Source organism: Rhinopithecus roxellana, chromosome 2 (assembly GCF_007565055.1).
Source record: "Rhinopithecus roxellana isolate Shanxi Qingling chromosome 2, ASM756505v1, whole genome shotgun sequence".
In the NCBI taxonomy this organism is placed as follows: Eukaryota; Metazoa; Chordata; class Mammalia; order Primates; family Cercopithecidae; genus Rhinopithecus; species Rhinopithecus roxellana.
Window position 1 is genome coordinate 40071520 of NC_044550.1, and position 20633 is coordinate 40092152.

Consider the following 20633-nt stretch of genomic DNA (forward strand, 5'->3'; position numbering starts at 1 on the left):
GAATCTTCACTCTGTTTTCCATAGTAATTGTATCAGTTTACATTCCCACCATCAGACTAGAAGTGTTCCCTGTTCATTGCATCCATGCCAACATCTACTTTTTTTATTTATTTTTTTATTATGGCCATTCTTGCAGAGGTAAGGTGGTATCACATTGTGGTTTTGATTTGCATTTCTCTGATTATTAGTGATGATGACCATTTTTTCATGTTTGTTTTCAATTTGTCTATCTTCTTTTGAGAATTGTCTATTCATGTCCTTAGCCCACTTTTTGATGGGATTTTTTTTTTCTTGTTGATTTATTTGAATTCATTGTAGAGTCTGGATATTAGTCCTTTGTCAGAAGTATAGATTGTGAAGATTTTTTTTCTCACTCTGTGGGTTGTCTGTTTACTCAGCTGTTTCTTTTGCCATGCAAAAGCTCTTTAATTTAATGAAGTCCAGGCAATTTATCTTTGTTTTTATTGCATTTGCTTTGGGTTCTTGGCCATGAAATCCTTGCCTAAGCCCATATCTAGAAGGGTTTTTCCAATGTTATCTTCTAGAATTTTTATAGTTTTAGGTCTTAGTAAGTTCCCTGTCCATCTTGAGTTGATTTTTGTATAAGGTGAGAGATGAGGATCTAGCTTCAGTCTCCTACATGTGCTTGCCAATCATCCTAGCACCATTTGTTGAAAAGGTTGTCCTTTCCCCACTTTATGTTTTTGTTTGCTTTGTCTAAGATCAGTTGGCTGTAAGTATGTGGATTTATTTCTGGGTTCTCTATTCTGTTCCATTGGTCTATGTGCCTATTTTTATACCAGTACCTTGCTGTCTTGGTGACTGTGGCCTTATAGTGTAGTTTGAAATCAGGTAATTTGTTCTTTTTGCTTGGTCTTACCTTGGCTCTACAGACTCTTTTTTGATTCCATATGAATTTTAGAATTGTTTTTTCTAAGGTAAAAGGCATGTTTTATATTCCTTACTTATACTTTTTGCTCTTTTATTCAGAATTATCATAATGTCAAAATATTATTTTGAATGTTCATAATCCATAACTTAGAAGAGTATTAAAGTTTTATTTAATTAGCCCACAAGAAACTAGAAATCCTCTGCTGAAGTGGAGTAAGAGAGAGCACTGGAACTTCCACAGAACATACAGAATTTTCAGGATAGCAACACACCTTTGAAAAATAACAGTGCTGGACCACTCTATTAGATTCTTTCCATTTTTTATTAATTGAAGCACAGAGAAAAGAGGCAAAATGATTAAAGAAATTTATGGTTTTTTAGACAGGGTGTTGGCTTTATACCAATGAAAAAGAAAAACAGATGAATAAGCTTTTGATCTTCATTTTATTTCTCTTGTTCTCATGGTAGGCTGGAAAACAAAAGGACAAATATATCTTATTTGTAAAATGGCATGTGTTTTTCAAATCTATTAAAATAAATGCCAAATTACTTAGATCATCTTTCTGCAATAAGTGAAAACAAGTTAAGCCTGCCTTAGACTTATGGCTGCTGAATTTTCTTTCTGTGGGGGTAGGCAAGGGGACACACCAATAAATGTTGTTAAGTTCTTTTTTCATCATTGGTGAAAGGGAACACTATTGGTGCCATCAGACTCCTCAAGCTTCAAAGTCAGAGGCTTTTCATCATCACTCCTTGGAGTTATTTACTCAACTCCTACTTCTCATCTAAGTTATTACAAGCAAAATCATATCTTCTCTATTTTTTTTTTTTTTTTTTTTTTTTTTGAGACAGAGTCTCACTTTGTCTTCAGGCTGGAGTGCAGTGGTGCAATCTCGGCTCAATGCAACCTCTGCCTCCTGGGTTCAAGCGATTCTCCTCCTTCAGCCTCCTAAGTAGCTGGGCCTACAGGTGTGTGCCACCACGGCCGGCTAATTTTTGTATTTTTAGTAGAGACAGGGTTTCACCATGTTGGCCAGGATAGTCTAGATCTCTTCACCTCATGATCCACCTGCCTCGGCCTCCCCAAGGCTGGGATTACAGGCGTGACCCACCGCGCCTGGCCAAAAACGTATCTTCTCAAAGTTAGAACCTTATGAAGAAAATCTTTCCACTGAGCACCAAAACAAGTCACATTTTCACATGACCTAATTTGTGGAGATTCAAAGTTTCTTTCTTGCCTGAATGCATAATATGCAGGTATTATCACATGGGCAAAGAGGAAGTTAAATCATAGTAGTGGAATAGACATCACAGTCAAATTGGAAAATATGAAAATAATTCATATTTAAAAAGTAGTTGAAGCCAAGCGTGGTGGCTCACACCTGTAATCCCAGAACTTTTTGGGTGGGGCTGAGGTGGGAGGATTGCTTGAGCCCAGGAGTTTGAGACCAGCCTGGGCAACATAGAGAGATACCACCCCACCCCCCGATCTCTATTTTTTTTAAAGTAGTTGAATAACTTATTTTTAACAAAAACATGTTTTGTTGTTATTCTGTTTTTCAATTCTCCCAAAATATTATAAACAAAGTGGGTAAAACAGGTTTATGTTCAAAGATCTACATTTTAAAGTAGGGCCCTTTTGTCATAAGAAGATAAGTCCTATTAAAGTTCAGCATGTTGACAAATTGGAAATGTAATAGCAGATTGTTCACTATAAAGTTCACAGAACGTAGACCCATCATATTCTCCAAAGGAAAGGATGAGTTGAACTATTAGGTTGAACCATGTGAAATCATTGATATTCAAGTGTTTTTGCCCTATAAAGCGCTCTTTCATATGGTTCAGTCTAATTCCTAGAGTATTCTCCTGCTGAGCCATCACTTACTTGGATGGCTCTGTGTACCACATCATATAAGTCAAAATAGGACGATGGGCAACACTGAAACTTTGGTTTGAATTTTGAATTTTGACCCTTTGGAAAATTATTTAACCTATGCTTTGATGTTTATCTTCATTTTCTCATCTACAAAATAGAAATAATAGTGATTCCCAACTCAGTAACTATTTTGAGAATTTTAAAAGCTAATATGTACATATATAAATAGTTTAGAATAGTGGTTGGTGCTGGTCTGTATGACTCTTGGAAATGGTCAGTCAATCTTTGCTATTTTAATAATAACTATTATAGTTACTTTTTAAAAAAATTCAAAATATAGTTACCCGAGATGCTCTTAATTGTGATGTTTTTAGGCTAAGGCAGCTTGACTTGCAGCAACAAATTTTGGACCCTGAATACAAAGACATGACAGATGTTAGGAAAATATTAGCATTACTATTAGGATACAAAATTAACATTTATGAACCCATTGATGATTGCAAAGTGATTTCATGTGCATCATATCCTTTAATTCCAATTTACTACTATAATCTCTGGACGGAAGCTCACGAACATAGTTGTCCCCAAAGGAATTAAAAAAAGATACTGTCAGGCCATAAGGGGCAATTTTAAGTGATTTAGACATTTGAATGTAAATTCTCCCACTAGCCTATAAAATCAACTCAACCACAAACCACCACTTTTCATGAAAATGTTTAAATAAATTAATGTTTTGATTTCATAATCAAAATATTTTAGGCCTTACAAATATTCCTATTAATATTCATAAGCATCACAAATTTGGAACAGAACAGGCATTATAAACATTTAATAGTATGGCACAATAGAGCAGGAGATAAAAACAAAGTGCTATTTTATTCATTTTGTAAGACAATTGTTTGTAAAATAAGATCCCTGTCTCACATGTACAAAGTCTCCTTTGATATATAAATCCCTAAGCCGTAGCTTAACCAAACATGCAAAAATGAATACTGGACATATTAAAATGAAGAAAACTGTAGTACCTCCTCGGCAAAGCAGGCCTCCTTATCGTCAGCCTTGCAGCACTTCTCTACAAAAGCTGCGAAATCCTCCATAACAGCTTTCAGTTGCTCTTTTGTTGCCTTAGGCTTGTGTTTCACGAGCTCAACAAGTGCACTGAGTTTGAATGGAAAAAAAGAAAAAGAAAAAAAAAAAACAGAAAAACATTACTCACATATAAGAAAAATTGAGATAGTAAGGATGGTAGTCCCATCATTTAAGATTATAAATTTTGGAGCCAGGCAACTCTGAGTAGTTTGGGGCTCAGGCATACCACTGTAAGTCTCAATATTCTCATCTGCATGATGAGGATAATAAAATCCACCTTCATGGAGTTGGTGGGAAGATCAACTGAAATAATTTGTATAAACCACTCATCACATTATGTAGTGTCAACAAATCTCTTTTCAGTAAATCTCTGGAAAGAGTATGTCATTGCAATTATATATTATTCACATTTTGGAAGTGCCACATTATGTCATATTGAGTTTTATAGCTACTTAAGAGCTAAAAATGATCCTTAAAAACATAATTATCTTGGACTTCATTTAAAATTTTTCTCATCTATAAAGATGAGAATCTTTATAGTTAGTCCTTAAACTTCGCTCCATTCAAAGCTAATAGTGGGGAGGCTATAGAAAATAAGGCTATCCAAACTCATGGGAGCTGCCGGTTCTCTTTCATTGACATCTGCAAAGACAACAATGCCAGGGAGAGATTTGTGTGGGCATGACAGGTTTTGCAGTATTACTCTTAAGCCTAGACCATGATTATAGCCCACAAGAGATAACAGTAACTTTCCATAGCTAAATTTCATGCAATTATAACCCCTGTGATAGCAATAGGGAGTTGAGCTTCAGGGCTTGAATTTCTAGATGCTTTTTAATCCAAGTCTCATTCTCAAAAGTCACAACTTGGGGGTTTATTTCATATGTGGGCCCACCATAGCGCAAACTTAAAATAATTATTTACATCTAGAAATAAATTATCCCATGGTTCCTACTAACTAATTTGCCATGTGCACAAATTTATCAGTTAATTGTTTATCTTTTTCTACTGAACATGGCCTAAGATGTTATTCTACTGTGGCTTTAATCCACAATATTACTCTGAATAATTTTAGCAATATTATAACAGAGGATTTTGTCTTTAAAAAGTTATTCATTTCATTCTGGGTACTTTTATCAGCATAATAAGGGCAACACTCCAATACTTTCCTCTAAGAAATATAATCACTACTTCAGGAAAATGTTGCTAATTTGAACTGACAGTTCTTGCTATGAAGACTATAAACACGTGCAGTAATGAAATACTCCTCACGTTTGTTTCTTGACTTGTTTCTCCTTCTCAGAAAGTGTGCACATATCTGCATGGAAGGTGAATGTTTCAGCATTAAACGCTTTGGGAACATATGCTTCATCGAGTTCCAGAGCAGAAAAGCATGGTCGCCTGTTCACCAAGGATTCCGTGCAGCATTTGGTGACTTTCTCACTTACTGGCGTTTTCTCATGCAACACACATAACCGGTTCAGGACCACGGACAGCTAAAGAACAGGCAGGAGAGCAGAAATTCAAAAGAGGCGAAGCTGAAAATTTTCTACTAAAAATAAAAAAAATTAGCTGGGTATGGTGACACGTGCCTGTAGTCCCAGCTACTCGGGAGAGTGAGGCAGGAGAATTGCTTGAACCCAGGAGGCAGAAGTTGCAGTGAGCGGAGATGGCACCACTGAACTCCAGCCTGGGCAACAGAGCCAGACTCCGTCTCAAAAAATATATATATATGTATATATATAACAAATATACATATTTATTATATAATATATATTATTTATATATTATTAATACATAATATTATTAATTAGTTTATATAACAATGTATTGCCTTAACATATTAATTAATATATAATTAATTATATACTTACTATATAATAATAATATATTAATATATTATTAATTATATTAAAAATAATATATAATAGTATGCAATATTATATATTATTAATAACTAATTAATATATATAATGTCTTGGTAATATATAATAATATATACATTATATATTATTATATGTAATAAATCTATATACATATATACTTTGTATATTATTATATATAAAATATATATAATCTAAAATATATATCTATATATATATAATCTTTGGGACCCTGGCTGCCAATATCACAAATACACATGCATACATGCACACACACGCACACAAATATGCACACACACATTACTCCCTTCTGCTTTTGAAAGCTAGCATTATCAATATCTAAAGGTAAAATTTTTTCATTATTAATTTATTATATTTTTAAAAGACTCACATAGTCTTCTGCACAGGGCATTCTTTTTGCTTCAGGAAGTTTACAACATTTGCTGCCCACTTTTCCTAGGTTTCTTGCGACCTCTACAAGAGTTGGAGTTGACACTTGGGGTACTTTCTGGGTGTAACGAACTAATAGCCTGAAAAAAAGAAGTCCATGTGTTTTCAGCAAGGCAAGAAACTGTCTAGCATAGTAGATAAAACAGAGAACACTTGGCCGGAATCAACTAAGATGTTCCTATATTCCATTCATTATATTATCTCCATCTGCAGAGTAGTGGGTTAGTGGAGGGGAGAAAACTGACTCCTGAACAACTAGTCAAACCTGGCTTTGAGTTCCACCTGTACTACTTGTATAATCTTGGGAAAGTGAGTTACCTACTTCAGTGACATTAATAAATTTAATAATTTCTTCTGTCAATAAAACCTGGAGAGAGCTTCATATATATCAGCATGTGCTAAACTTGAAAGATACAAGTAGAAAATGGAAGGAAATATATCTGACTCAATAAGGATAGTTCAAGGGTTAAATTAAAAGTAGTAAAGTATTATAATTAATCTGACATGGTACCTAATATATAATAATCATGTATTAAGAATGCCAGTCACCATTAAAAGTCAATGTATGACTGTAATCTACTTGAGGAAAGAAACTATGTCTTGTTCACTGTTATTATCCCTAAAACCAATAATCAGAAGAGCACTATGTGTATGAGCCACACAATAAATATCTACTGTACAATATATCTCTTCTTGTTTTGAACCTTCATAGATAAGGTTCTATTGAATTGGGACATTAGTCCACAAGCCATTCTGTCTCTGTCTCTTCCATGGAGGGAAATTCCACAGAAACACAAGGTTTAACCATCAAAGACTAGGTGCATCTCCCAAACAACCTGAATTTAATATTCAAATATGAATCTAAATTCATTCATTACATTTTGTGTTCAGCTTACATATTACTTTTTGAGCGACTGCTATTCAAGGCCTACTACTTCCTGCTCTACAAAATATTGCCATGTTCTAGTTGCCCATTAACTAGTTCTTAACCTTCAAGGGACATCCTCAGTTCGATATACCAAGATTTCGTATTTACCCTCCCAGTCTACATACTTCCAGTCTTAAGAGAACAATTTTTAGACTACATTCAAATATAGGCCTCTCTACCCCATCAACTATTTTATCTCTCCTCTCCTATCTTTCCTGAGACAGAGTGATCAGAAATATGTAAAGTATTTTCATTCTTAGAAGTTTTATGCTAGGTGGCTCATATATTAAGTCTTAAATAATTACAAATTGATCAAAAATCAGTCAATAAAAATTACTTACGCATTCTGGAATTTGTATTCTCCAAGTTGCTCAAAAAGTTCACAATTTTGTTTGACTAAATTCTGAGGCTCTTCCACAAGAGGTTGAAATTCATCAAGCTGAAACATAGAAGAATTGTGTTGATAGTATTATGCCTGAGGATCAGATGCAGGTTGTTTTTCACCCTTCCGGTCAGAATGATATCCTTTCTCCTTTCTACTCAAAGCCACACAAACAGATGAATATCAATGCCACTCTGTCACATTACATTCAAACGATTTATTTGGTGAGCTTGCATCATGTAAGTGGCTAAGAATATTCAGGCTCTGGAGTTCAATGACCAGTATTTGAGCCAAGTTATCTAACTCATTCTTCAGTTGTGCAATTTTACTTAGCATCTCCACATTTCAGAATCCTTATCCCTAAAAGAGGGCAAAGATGGTACTCATCTCATAGACCTGCTCTGTAAACCAGTTAAGCTGATAAAATTAAATAGTGCCTTGCGTGTAATAAAAGTTTAATAAGTTATGGCTATGATTATACATATCATTATTATTAATTCGCCTTTCTAGTTAGATTCTGGGCTCTCCAAAATGAGAGATTTTACTTTGGTTATTGGTCATGCATGGTGCCTGGCATATAGTAGCTTCTTGATAGAGGAAAAAATGAGTTTCCTCTGATTCTGAATAGTTTGGAAACCGGTACATATGCTAGTGGGAACCCTAAAAGTCCTCCAGAACAGATTTCCTCTCCTAACTTAATTTCCTGTAGAACTACTCCTAAACATTCTCAAAAAGATTTGAAAATCTTCTGAAGGGACAGGTTCTATAATTTGCCTGAAAATACTAATTATAGTACTTGATTAGTCCTGGGATCGGGTTAACTCACTTTACATCTAAGTTAAATATCTTCCAATTAACAGTTAAATTTACTTTAAGTTATTTTGTTCTCAGGATTGTGAAAAAGAGAAAAAAAGATCAAAATTTCACAGAGATTGCTCTACTCAGATCTTTCTATTCTAGACTAGTCTAAATTCTGTTAATCATTCTAAGGCTACTTTTTCTATCATGTTTAAGATTGCAGAATTGAAACCATCTCAAGAAAAGATCTAAATTGCACTGTATATCATTTTACATTCTTGCATTATTTTTCTTTCTCATTATTGGAATCATCAGTCAAAGAGCAACTTTTTTCCCAACAATAAACCTACCACTTTGGCATAGCATTCATGAGGATCTGCAGTGGCACAGCACTTCTCTAGAGTGGCTTCGTATGCCTTGGCAAGTCTCAGCAGCAGCACGACAGAGTAATCAGGATGCCTTCTTGAATATTCATACAAAAACCTAATTAAGATGAAAATAAAATAGACTTTGTTGGACAAATGAGCACCAAAAAAAATCACAAAGCTAACCTCAAAAGTAACTCATATTCCAAAAGTCTTAATTTGACTAAACCCCATGCAGTAAAGCTTAGTAGCTAAGGACTTGTGGTCCAGAGTTAAAGTTACCAGGGCTCAATTCCTAGCTTTGCCATTTATATTACTGCATCACCTTAGGCAACTTATTTAAATGATCAGAGCCTTCGTCTCCTTCTTGGTAGAATGGAGATAACAAGATAACAATAGTATTTGTCGGCTGGGCGCCGTGGTTCACACTTGTAGTCCCAGCACTTCAGGAGGCTGAGGCAGGCAAATCACCTGATGTCAGGAGTTTTAGACCAGCCTGACCAGCATGGTGAAACCCTGTCTCTACTAAAAATACAAAATTAGCTAGGCATGGTGGTGTGCGCCTGTAATCCTAGCTACTCGGGAGGCTAAGGCAGGAGAATCACTTGAGCCTGGGAGGTGGAGGTTGCGGTGAGCCAAGATGGCACCATTGCACTCCAGCCTGGGCAACAAGAGGAAAACTCTGTCTCAAAAAAAAAAAAAAAAAAAAATGTTATCTGTCCCAGAAGGTGGATTATGAGAACTACATGACATAATCTACACAAAGCACACACTGCTTGGCACGTATGAAGTCTTTGATGAATGATACCTGTTATTTTTATTAATATTTTGTTTGATTTAAACTACATCTCAAAAGGATTTTGATAGATGGGTAGAGATATGTTCTTAAAATACTCTGTTTCTTCTCTGTATGAGTAAAATCTTGTAAGGTACATAATTTTATGAAATATTATTTAGTGCATAGGATGTTATCATAATCCAACAACAAAAATGCAAACTTTATCACCACACTTTGTGACAATATATAAACGTTTATTTTGTAATTGAGTTGTATACCATATTGCCATTATAGTGAACTTCTGGTCTTTTCACCAAATATAAAGCACCTGGTGTCAGACTCTATATTTCTTTTTATACTTCTTTGCTACCATTGTATAGATTAGATAGATAGACTGGATTAGATTAGATTAGTTAGATAGACAGGCAATACGTAGTCACACACATATTATAGATGTTCAAGAAATACACCTGGAATGAATGAATGAAGCATACATAATTTATATATACCCAAAATGTTTCTAGAGGTATTTTCAGAAATATCCCTAAGGAGTAAGGAATGTTGAGCTTTTGCCATGAGCATATATTATTTTACAATAATGTATTTGACTAATTAACTATTTCAAAAATTGTTAAAGGCTGGGAAAGGGAAGGATGAAGAAACATTTTGGGCAGCAGGGAAATTGTAGCAATTCCACAGAAAAGCCTAGACTACTTCCTAAGTTGTGAGGTCATACCAAAGCTATAAAAGAATAATTTCTTATCTACTTACATGCCCAGGAAGACATCCTTTGCCTCAGCATAGTTTTTGCAAACATCCTTACTCTCAACAAAATCAGCAGCTAATGAAGGCAAGTCAGCAGGCATCTCATCATTTTCCACTTCGGCAAGGCAGTGAGATTTTTCCAACAGAGGTTTTTCACAGCATTCCTTCAGTTTACTGGAGACTGAATCTTGATTTTCACACAGATACTTGGCAAGGTTCGCCTATAAGTAAGTTGGTGGAAATTGTTCAACACGAATTGACATTGCTATACTTTCTCCTCAGACCTTTATTAAATTGGCAGAACATATTCATTGTATTCTAAGACCATACACATGTGCCTTCTATGAACATACTCTGTTTGCTCCTAAACCTGGAGATGTAGATAGGACTACAAAAACATTCTCACTTGATTAAAATAGACTGATCAGTAGCAGGTGTTCAGCTCAGTTATTTATTAATTTTATGTTTCGACTGTTAGGGCTTTTAAGTTTTTTTCATTAAAACTCAATGCTGTTTTTCCAAATAATCCCCCCAAAATTAAGTGCAGGCCTTTTGAAACCAAATAACCAAATAAAATATGGAAGATTTTTTAAAAATGAGTCAAGATCATAGTCATAGTCCCTGCTTACATACATAAAATAGCTGCCTTAAATTTTTCAGAAAGTGCCACGAGAGATTAGGATTCTAGTATTTGCCCACAAGTTTAATCTTGAAGAAAGGGAGAAAGAAAATATTATAAGTTTGGAAAAAAGAGATATCATTCCAAATATTTGCATGTCTAACAAAGACAGTTAATTAAGGGAAGGAATATAGAGAAGAAAAATACGCCGTTTCCAAAAATCTCTTCAAGTAGTGACCTTCTCCAAGTCCACCTACCTCCCTCAAAAAATCTTCTTAGGCCGAGTACGATGGCTCATGCCTGTAATCCCAGCACTTTGGGAGGCCGAGGCGGTGGATCACCTGAGGTCAGGAGTTCGAGATCAGCCTGGACAACATGGTGAAACCCTGCTTCTACTAAAATATAAAATTAGCCAGGCATGGTGGCGCATGCATGTAATCCCAGTTACTTGGGAGGCTGAGGCATGAGAATCACTTGAACCCGGGAGGCAGAGGTTGTGCTGAGCCACGATCACACCATTGCACTCCAGCCTGGGCAACAAGAGTGAAACTCTGTCTCAAGAAAAGAAAAAAAAAAATCTTCTTAGACATCTACCTTGCAGATGTTCTACCAAGTAGAACCTTGTAACTGTTCTACTTCAGTTTAAGCCTTTATTTACAATTAGAGCATGAGTGAAAGGAGTTACAAATCAGTGAATGGGTTTATCAGGTAATTGATAGCCAGGTTAAAAACAGAAAGGTATCACCACCATAGGCAGGGAAAGATTGAAGATAGGGCAGACAAAAGCACAGAAGACAATCTCAACCCACTGTCAGCTGTCACTAATGATACCAAACACATCCATTCTACCAACTTGAGCTTGCAAGCCACCAAAGAGCATATCGATGACTCTTTACCCTGTCATCAGCACATTCAAGCAGATCTCCATGGCAGCATTCCTTGTGGACTTTGGTAAGATCTGTCACTAACTTGGAAACTTCTGCAAACTCAGCTTTGGGAAATCTCTGGCTCAGGCGAGCTACTGCCCTAAAAAGAAAATCGCCAATCAAAATGGTATTATCATGCAATATTTTATATGAATATTGCAAATACTATTTCTCAAACGAAAATTCAAAATGAACATACAGAAATAATTTTTAAAATTCATTAGTTCTAGTTCTGAACCAAACGGTAATCATTTTTACTTAGGGCAGAATCATCCATTTAAGAGTGTGTGTGGTGGGTAGAAATCTAGTAAGTCATAAAAGCAGAAATAAAAAAGGAACTCTAAAAGGGGTAACAGGCTGAGAAGCATCAGGTTTGGTGTCCAGATGTGACTTCCAGCTCTGGCTTTATCACTTGTTAGCAGCAGGACTTGTTAGCAGAGGGCTCAGCCTCTCTGAGCTTTAGCCTCTGCAGTGCCATGACAACATGCTAAATTGAAGAATTCTTTTGAGGATTAAATTAGATAATACATACAAAAGCATTTTATAATCTAGGAAGTACTACACAAACTACAATTATCTTTTTTCTCAATTGAAATACATTCTTTCTGACTTCTAAAGGTCTCTTAGAAAAGAAATCCTATAACTTCTACAGAATGAGGGAGTTTTTATTGATCATACTTATAAAAAGAAAGATCCAGCACTATCTTCAAACTCTATGACAAGATGTAAACGTCTAATTTTCTTCATTCTCTAGTCATTTCACAGTTGCCAAAATCGGGTAAAGAAGACTTCTTTCCCAAAAATCAATCATAGCCTGTTTATCTGTGTATAATTTTATGTTGGGGTTGTTTTGTTTATAAATTTGTTTGATTTTGGTGGTGTAGATGGTAGGAATGAAGAGCAAATACAGTTCAATTGACAGTTTCTAGACAGCATGCATAACGTCTGTTATTTTCATTTTATCTCCTGTTGTGTTGATTTGCTGTTGACTAACAGGTAAGGAGTGAGGGTGAGGGGGCAGCTAGTATTTTTCTTGACATGGCTATTAAAGTATGCTCCCAGAACCAACTAAGTGATATGAAAACAGAGGCTCAGGCAAAAACATGAGATGAAGATCAGAGCTGGAGTTATGCAAAAATAAGAAGTAACTTCAGCTTAGTTGGTGACTGAATTTAACTATAAGACATAAAAGGACAAGCAAATAGTTTTAGATCATTGGGGGGAAGATAAAATTAAATAAAGGGATTATATATGTTGTATACTTGTATCAAAATATCTCATATACCCCATAAATATGTATACCTACTATGTATCCACAAAAATTAAAAATAACTTTAAAAAATGAAATAAAGAACCATGCCTACAGCTCTATAAAAATAATGAACCATTAGAATAAGAGTCCAAGTTTTCATAAATAAATAGAATTTAAATATCTGTCCCCTTTTTTTAGGACAAAAAGGACAGTATCCTCTAAATTATTTGACTATTTAGAAAAGATTAAAAATAATGTCAAATTGTCATCGATATTTGATTTTTACCTCTATTAGAGTTTTACCTTTTAGACAACCAAAGAAATGTATTTGACAGCACTTTGCAAAATGCATAAAAATGTACAATTTTGTCACTGAAGCATTATCATTTACATCATTATAAAGATGCTAACTATGTTCAAAAATATTTACCATGCTTTGAAAGCTCTGTCTCCGAATTTTTGGAGACTGGCACACTTGAGTCTCTGTTTGGCAGACGAAGCCTTCCCTTCTTCCCGAAGTTCATCAAGCTACAAAAAGGAATAATTTGGTGAAAATTAGAAGAAAAATTCTACATAAAACACCCCTCCATAAGCTCAGATGAAACTGTCAAATTAAATTTTGAAGACATAATTTATTCCTAAATTCCCAAGTACTCCTTTCGGTGAATAACGATTTTGCTCTGTAAGAAAAGGAAAGATCATTGGATCATTCTGGTCACAGCGGAATTCCCTACGCAGTTAGAAACCAACTGGAAACATTGCCGGGGAAAAGAGTCTTAAAAGTGGGAGAAAAGTCAGAGAAAGAGTACACTAATATCCCAGGGACTGCAATTTTGCTAATTTTTAAATTTTGTGTATAATTCATTTCAGTCTCTCCTCCACCAACATCAGTAAACTCCTCAGAAAAGAAAATAAAGCATTCCATTATATATATTTATGGAATGAATGCATGAACTCAGGGCTCTAGATGCACTAAAATTCTCTACTTTGAATTCCCTCCCTAATAAAAATGATCATGAAAAGACAAACAAGAACTGTGGCCCCTTGCTGTGCAATTTGACAAATAAGTTTCAGTATTTCACTATAGTGATCACTGCCATAAAAAGTGGTGAAATGTTTAAACATATGCACAGTGACTACTTCTGTCAGATCATCATTGGCAAATCTTAAAAGACGAAATGAGAGTGTAGGCCTTCAAAGATGAAAGATTTTCAAGAGAGATAAGAGGAAGGCTTTTTTGGCCATGTCGGGAAGTTTATATCAGACACTCAGTTTCCCAAAATCTAGCCACAAAATGGACAAAATCAGGTTGGATTATGAACTCCTTTTTTCTCTTCTTTCGCACAATACCTTTGGAAAGAGGCAGGCAGCTTTATCAGCAGCTTGGCAACATTCTGTTAAAGCAGCTTTATACCTTGCAGCAAAGAAAAGGAGTTCTGGGGCATAAAAGTAAGGATGTCTTCTGGCAACTTCATATAAGTATCTAAATTTTGAAAAAGAAAAACAGTCACTTTTATATTGCAGACAGTATTACAGAAATAATTGTGATTGACATTCTCCACAGAACCTCCAAAATCCAAATATATCTAATTAACCAGTTAAGCTCAATTTGCACATGATGGTCTTGTCTTTGACATTCTTTAAGTCTGTGGAAAAAAGGGTTAAGTTTATGTGTGCGTGTGTGTGTGTGTGCGCCTAAATGGTTAAATTTTGGCAATATAATGTTGCTGACTAAAACGAAATCAATTATGACAACTATATATACATATCTTCATAATACATTAAATATGTCTATCTTAAATTTTTCAGAAAGATTGTATCCTGTTTTGATAAACTTCAAAATATATTTGATCATATTTTTTGCTGTGTAGAATTTTGGGGTATCAAATACTACTTCTCTAAAAAATCATCATAACAAAACTTCCAAGTCTTAATGTTGAAAATATTTTTGTTATGGTAATTTTTATAGAGTGTTGGCCTATGGAGTTGCTCCATGCTTTTTAATTTTGAAGTATAAACATCCGATTACTTACTTTTTCAAAAATGTCGCTTCATTGTCATGAAAGGCAGTGCACATCACATCAGCCTCTGGTCTCACCAATGGGGGGAGGTTTGGATTGTCATCTTTGTGTTGCAGGAAGCATTCATTTCTCTCAGGTTCTTGTTTTGCACAGCAGTCAGCCATTTCACCATAGGTTTCACGAAGAGTTGCGACTGTGCATAATTTGTCTCCAAACAGAGTATGCTAAATGGAAGAAAGCAGGTTTCAGTTGCTGGGCAATATCTTTTTTCTTTATAGCCAAAGAACAGTAGGAAGAATTTAATATACTGGCTAAGCTTGGTGATGAAATTATTTAAAAATCCACTTCTCCTCCCAAACCAGGTTTAGAGTTTCCGATGATTTAACCATCTCTATATAATTTTCATAAGAATTAACTGTCACACTATAACTATGGTGAATAAAACAGGGCAAAAAGACAGTCAATAGCTTTAAGGAAAGTTATATGACTCCTATTTCAAAACCTAAAGCTAAAGGGTAAGAGCAATCATTGTAACAGAAATCAAGGGAAAATAAGCTTCTAAGCAGCATGTGAATTCACCTAGGGCAGAAAAACATTCAGATAGTTTCTCATCTCATCTGCCCCCTTTCTAGAGGGCCATTTTTTAGTATATGCTGTTGAAAACTGAGGAGTAACACAATCTATCATATATTAAGTGACTATTAAGATGTAGACATTTTTCTTCTAGAAATGCTATCTAAAATCACTTTCCAATAAATGAGTCCTTTCCTTATCTCTAATTTTTATTATGAAAGTAACTGTAACCCCAGGGAAAATATACTACTCTAGACAGAATTTATCAATTTTTTTATGTATTTTTAAGAATTCTTATGTAGCGCCATAGTATTGTGTAAAGTTAAAGTCCTGACTCTGCTATGAGGGAGAGGTACATAATAAGAAGGGGAAAGGCTCCAGTGATAAAAACTCACCTTGCCCACAATAAGTATATATAGACTGAGTGGTAAGAGAAAGATAAACCTGTTCTTGTTTTGAAGATTGATCTGGAAATACTAAAAATTTAAAGTTCTTCAACATGACTAAGTATTCTGCTTTTTTATTATATGTAAAAATACAGAGATATCTAAAATGAGGAATATATAGCTGTATTATGATTCCACCCAGGTAACAAAATTAGCATAGAAATCAGTTGGTGTTTTCTGATGATAAAAACTATGCTATCATCTCTAACAGATAGTAGCTCTCCTGTGTTCATTGCCACACTATTCATAATAGTCAAGATGTAGAAAACCAACATAAATGTCCATCTACACATTACTAGATAAAGAAAATGTGGTACACAAATGCACTGGAATATTATTCAGTCTTGAAAAGAAGGAAATTCTGCAATAGGCAACAACATGGTTGGACTTTGAATGCATTATGCTAAGGGAAATAAGTCAGTCACAAAAAGATAAACAGTACATGATATCACTTATATGAGGTAGCTAAAATAGTCAAATCTATAGAATCAAAGAATATAATGATGGTTTCCAGTGGCTGGGGGAGGAGGAAATGAGGGGTTACTAATCAATGGACACAAAGTTTTAATAAAGTAAGATGAGGAAGCTGTACAACAGTGTACCCATAGTTAACAATAACGGATGGTACACTTAAAAATATAAGGGGGTAGATCTCACATTAAGGGTTCTTACCATAATAAAATAAGATAAATAAATAAATAATACATGCTATCATATCCCTATTAGCCTCTACAAAAGGAAACCAAACCTCAAATTTTAAAAAGAGGTGTTTATGCAACCATAAAAAAGGATGAGTTTGCGTCCTTTGTAGGGACATGGATGCAGCTGGAAACCGTCATTCTTAGCAAACTATCACAAGAACAGAAAACCAAACACCGCATGTTCTCACTCATAGGTGGGAACTGAACAATGAGATCGCTTGGACTCGGGAAGGGGAACATCACGCACTGGGGCCTATTATGGGGAGGGGGGAGGAGGGAGGGACTGCATTGGGGAGTTATACATGATATAAATGATGAATTGATGGGTGCTGACGAGTTGATGGGTGCAGCACACCAACATGGCATAAGTACACATATGTAACAAACCTGCACGTTATGCACATGTACCCTAGAACTTAAAGTATAATAAAAATAAATAAATAAATAAATAAATAAATAAATAAATAATTAAAAAAAAAAAAAGAGGTGTTTACAAATGACAAATTGCCATTTAAATACACCATGACTGTTGTGTTTGGTCTCAATAAAGAAATGATTTTAAAACTGTGGGCAGAGCTAAAGCATCTCTATCCCAAAAGAAACAACGGCTTTTCAGTCTATGAGCAACTTTTGAGTGTTTCTTACAAATCGGGACATTTAATAATCATTGAGAAAACTAAAAAAAAAAAAAAAAATTCCTTTGAAATGCTTGGGATTACTTCAAACAGCAGGAAGAATCTCCAAAATTAGAATGTACTTACAAGTGATTTGTCACAATTTTCAGCTGACTCATCAGCAACACATGTTTTTGCAAATTCAGTTACTTCATTCACTAATTTTACATGCTCTTCAAATGGACACTGCTGAAGATACTGAGAAAAAGCAACCAGCACCCTGAAACAAAGGATGTAGAAAAATGTAGTATAATAAAACTTTAATATGTAACAGATTGCTATGCTAGAGAACAAATCATGTATGGGTATACATTCTATATTTTATACATCTTCTTCACCATTACCCAGAAAACCTATTCACATCAGGTATGATCTGAGGCCTAGATAGGCATGTGTGGCTTCCTAGGCAAAGAGGATAGTAGTTCCCTGATGTTTATATGCATGCGTGTGTCAGTAGATGCACACACACAGATCAAGCAAGCAAATTGTATGCCAAATAGATCTAATTGTCAAGACTAGGCATTTTAAAATCCTTAGAATTACTTAAAACTAAAACAAATCCCACACTTTTCCTTTTTTGAGACAAGGTCTCACTCTGTCACCCAGGCTGGAGTGCAGTGGCACAATCGTGGCTCACTGTAGCCTTGACCCCTCAGGTCCAAGCGATCCTTCTACCTCAGCCTCCTAGGTAGCTAGGATTACAGGCATGTGCCACCATGCCTGGCTAATTTTTTTTTTTTCAGAGACTTGCCCGGGCTGGTCTTGAACTCCTGGGCTCAAACAATCCTCCTGCATCAGCCTTCCAAAGTGCTGGGATTACAGGTGTGAACCACCGCACCTGATCCCCACACATCTCTTTAATTAGCCTGTAGGATTAGGTAGACTTTTTAAAAACAAACTATTTTCTCATTTTTTACTAGATTAAAAAGTATTTAAATATTCCCAACTCAGCACAGGAGTGTTTGCTATGTAAAGAAGATTTAGTGGGTAAGCCACCAAAGGAAACCTATATTAAAGTCCTTTCCACCAAGCAAGTTCCAGAGCTGTACTGTCCAATACAGTAGCCATTAGCCACATGTCACTATATACATTCAAATTAACTACAATTAAATACAATTTAAGTTTTTGTTTCTCAGTTGCACTTGTCATATTTGAAGTACTCAATAGCCGTGTGACCAGTGACTACCTTATTGGATTGTCCAGATATAGAATATCTTCCTCAATGCAGAAAACTCTACTAGACAGCACTGTTTTAGAATCTGAACCCTGATGACAAGGAAATAGAAGCATTTTAGAATAATAAACAACACTGTTAGAAACATTAAATTTGATTCATCGGTATTTTAACTTACAAGCCTCTGAAATGTTCTTCTCCCAAATCTTTAAACCGATGGGCAACCTCACTCTTGTCTGGGCAAGGGGAGAAAAAAAATTGTTAAATACTGAAGAAAACAAGAAGTAATAATGTTACTTTTTATATTTCTTTCCATTTGACTTAGATTATGCATTTGTTTCAAAATATTGGGCTCTGATTCCTACAGAAAAAGTCAGGATAATGGTGAATTATTTCTTCTGCCTTTAAACAGAAGAATAATTCAATGACCAAGAATACTATCTTTAAAATTATTAGATATTTATAGCTTTATATTCAAACTTAGGTAATATCTAATACTCTTTTAGTGTATATGAACAGCAACTGAGAAGACAGATTAAAATGAAAGTAAATATAAATACAAGTTCTATTTATGAGATCAACAGCACAGGTTTTGTGATTTTTAAATAAAGCATAGTGCAATGGATAGGTCTTTGGGATAGTTACGCATTCAATCTTCAACTCTGTTCTGCGAAGTTTAAGTCACTCTAAGTTACTTTGCACTTTCCTTAGTGTGCAAAAGAAAATTACAGCCACTAAACAATTCTGACCTTTTATTTTAACTAGGATGTTTAATTTTATTAATAAGATAACCTTGTAAGATTTCACAAATACAAAATACCATCCCATTTTAGAAATAAATGACAAAATAATTATTTAAAGATGCAGAGTTTACTAAAACTTTATTTTACTAGGAAAATAGAATAAAAGTTGAACAATAGAAAAATGGATTTCTTACGTGCATCTCGACGAAATACACCCCTGGAATAAGCCGAGCTAAAGAGAAAGAGAAGGGAAATAAAGGTTACCCACTTCATTGTGCCAAAGGCTTGTGGGATTGACAGAAGAGAAAAGCTAGGACAAACGGAGGGAAATTAGCACTAATATACTTCTTCAACCAATAATTGTAGATTATTAACTAGACTCATCTTTGTATTTCATTGGCTCCCAACAGATTACAAAATTCATAATATTCTTGCCAAAAAATTGTTTGACTAAATCCCTTGTGTATATTTACCATCTGGAACTGTTTTCTCCACAAGACCTTGTCAATGTATTAAAGTTGTGTAAAACATCTTATCAAATTTTACATAAGAGTTTAAATGATTTGTATCTTTTCATCATTACCATGGGCTTTACCTGTAATTTCCCATTTGAACGTTTTAGTTCTCGGTGTTTGCAATTTAGTTCTCAGTGTTTAGTAATTCGTAACCAAACTAAATACTTTGCTTAGAAATAAGACATACTGAAAGAGTTAAGTCCCAAATTGCATCTATTGCTAATTCCAAGTGTGCTTTTATCTATAATGAAAAATTTACACATGAGTGCTCATGCATGCACACATACCTATACATACATACATATTTTAGGGCTTCTGTGTCTTTTTTACAATTCTGAAGCCATACTGTCTGAAAAAGCTGATGTTGCCTCAGATACAAACTAAGAAAAAGACATAGCAACAATAACAAGTAAGATAGGACTTAGAAATTCCATGTTCCCATTCCTGCTGTGGCCCACATGTGATTCAGGCCCTGAGATAGGCTATTTAGATTCAGTGTGGGTATATCACATGGGATTTTCAGTTAAGGAGAGATGGAGAGGAAAATGGACCCAAATGAGATGACGATTATCTTTGCCATAATATACAATGGGACAGGCTGACCCCAAATTCCCTGTAGGTTATGGGAATCCTTGACCTTCACCAGGCATAGGATTCTTTCTGTCCCTGTTTCATATTTAATTCTCTCTTTCAATAAGTAGAAAATCACATGTTCTTTTATGTTGTTTTACATTTCAAAATAAATTTAATATTATGTCTAAAAACAAAGCAAGGGAAGAATAAT

At 34.9% G+C, this 20633-nt stretch overlaps 1 protein-coding gene across 1 annotated transcript; it reads right to left on the bottom strand.

Annotated features, from left to right (window-relative positions):
- Positions 1-1194: 1194 nt before the first annotated feature.
- On the bottom strand, positions 1195-19696 carry ALB (albumin). Its single transcript, XM_010358998.1, has 15 exons — positions 19529-19696; positions 18770-18827; positions 17505-17637; positions 15036-15247; positions 14353-14485; positions 13433-13530; positions 11721-11850; positions 10212-10426; positions 8648-8780; positions 7459-7556; positions 6131-6269; positions 5129-5352; positions 3793-3925; positions 3112-3179; positions 1195-1360 (listed from the first exon to the last, which is right to left on the bottom strand). Exons 1-14 carry the CDS (start codon positions 19605-19607, stop codon positions 3138-3140), a joined length of 1827 nt encoding a protein of 608 aa, XP_010357300.1. The 5' UTR covers positions 19608-19696; the 3' UTR covers positions 1195-1360; positions 3112-3137.
- Between the last annotated feature and the right edge of the window lie 937 nt (positions 19697-20633).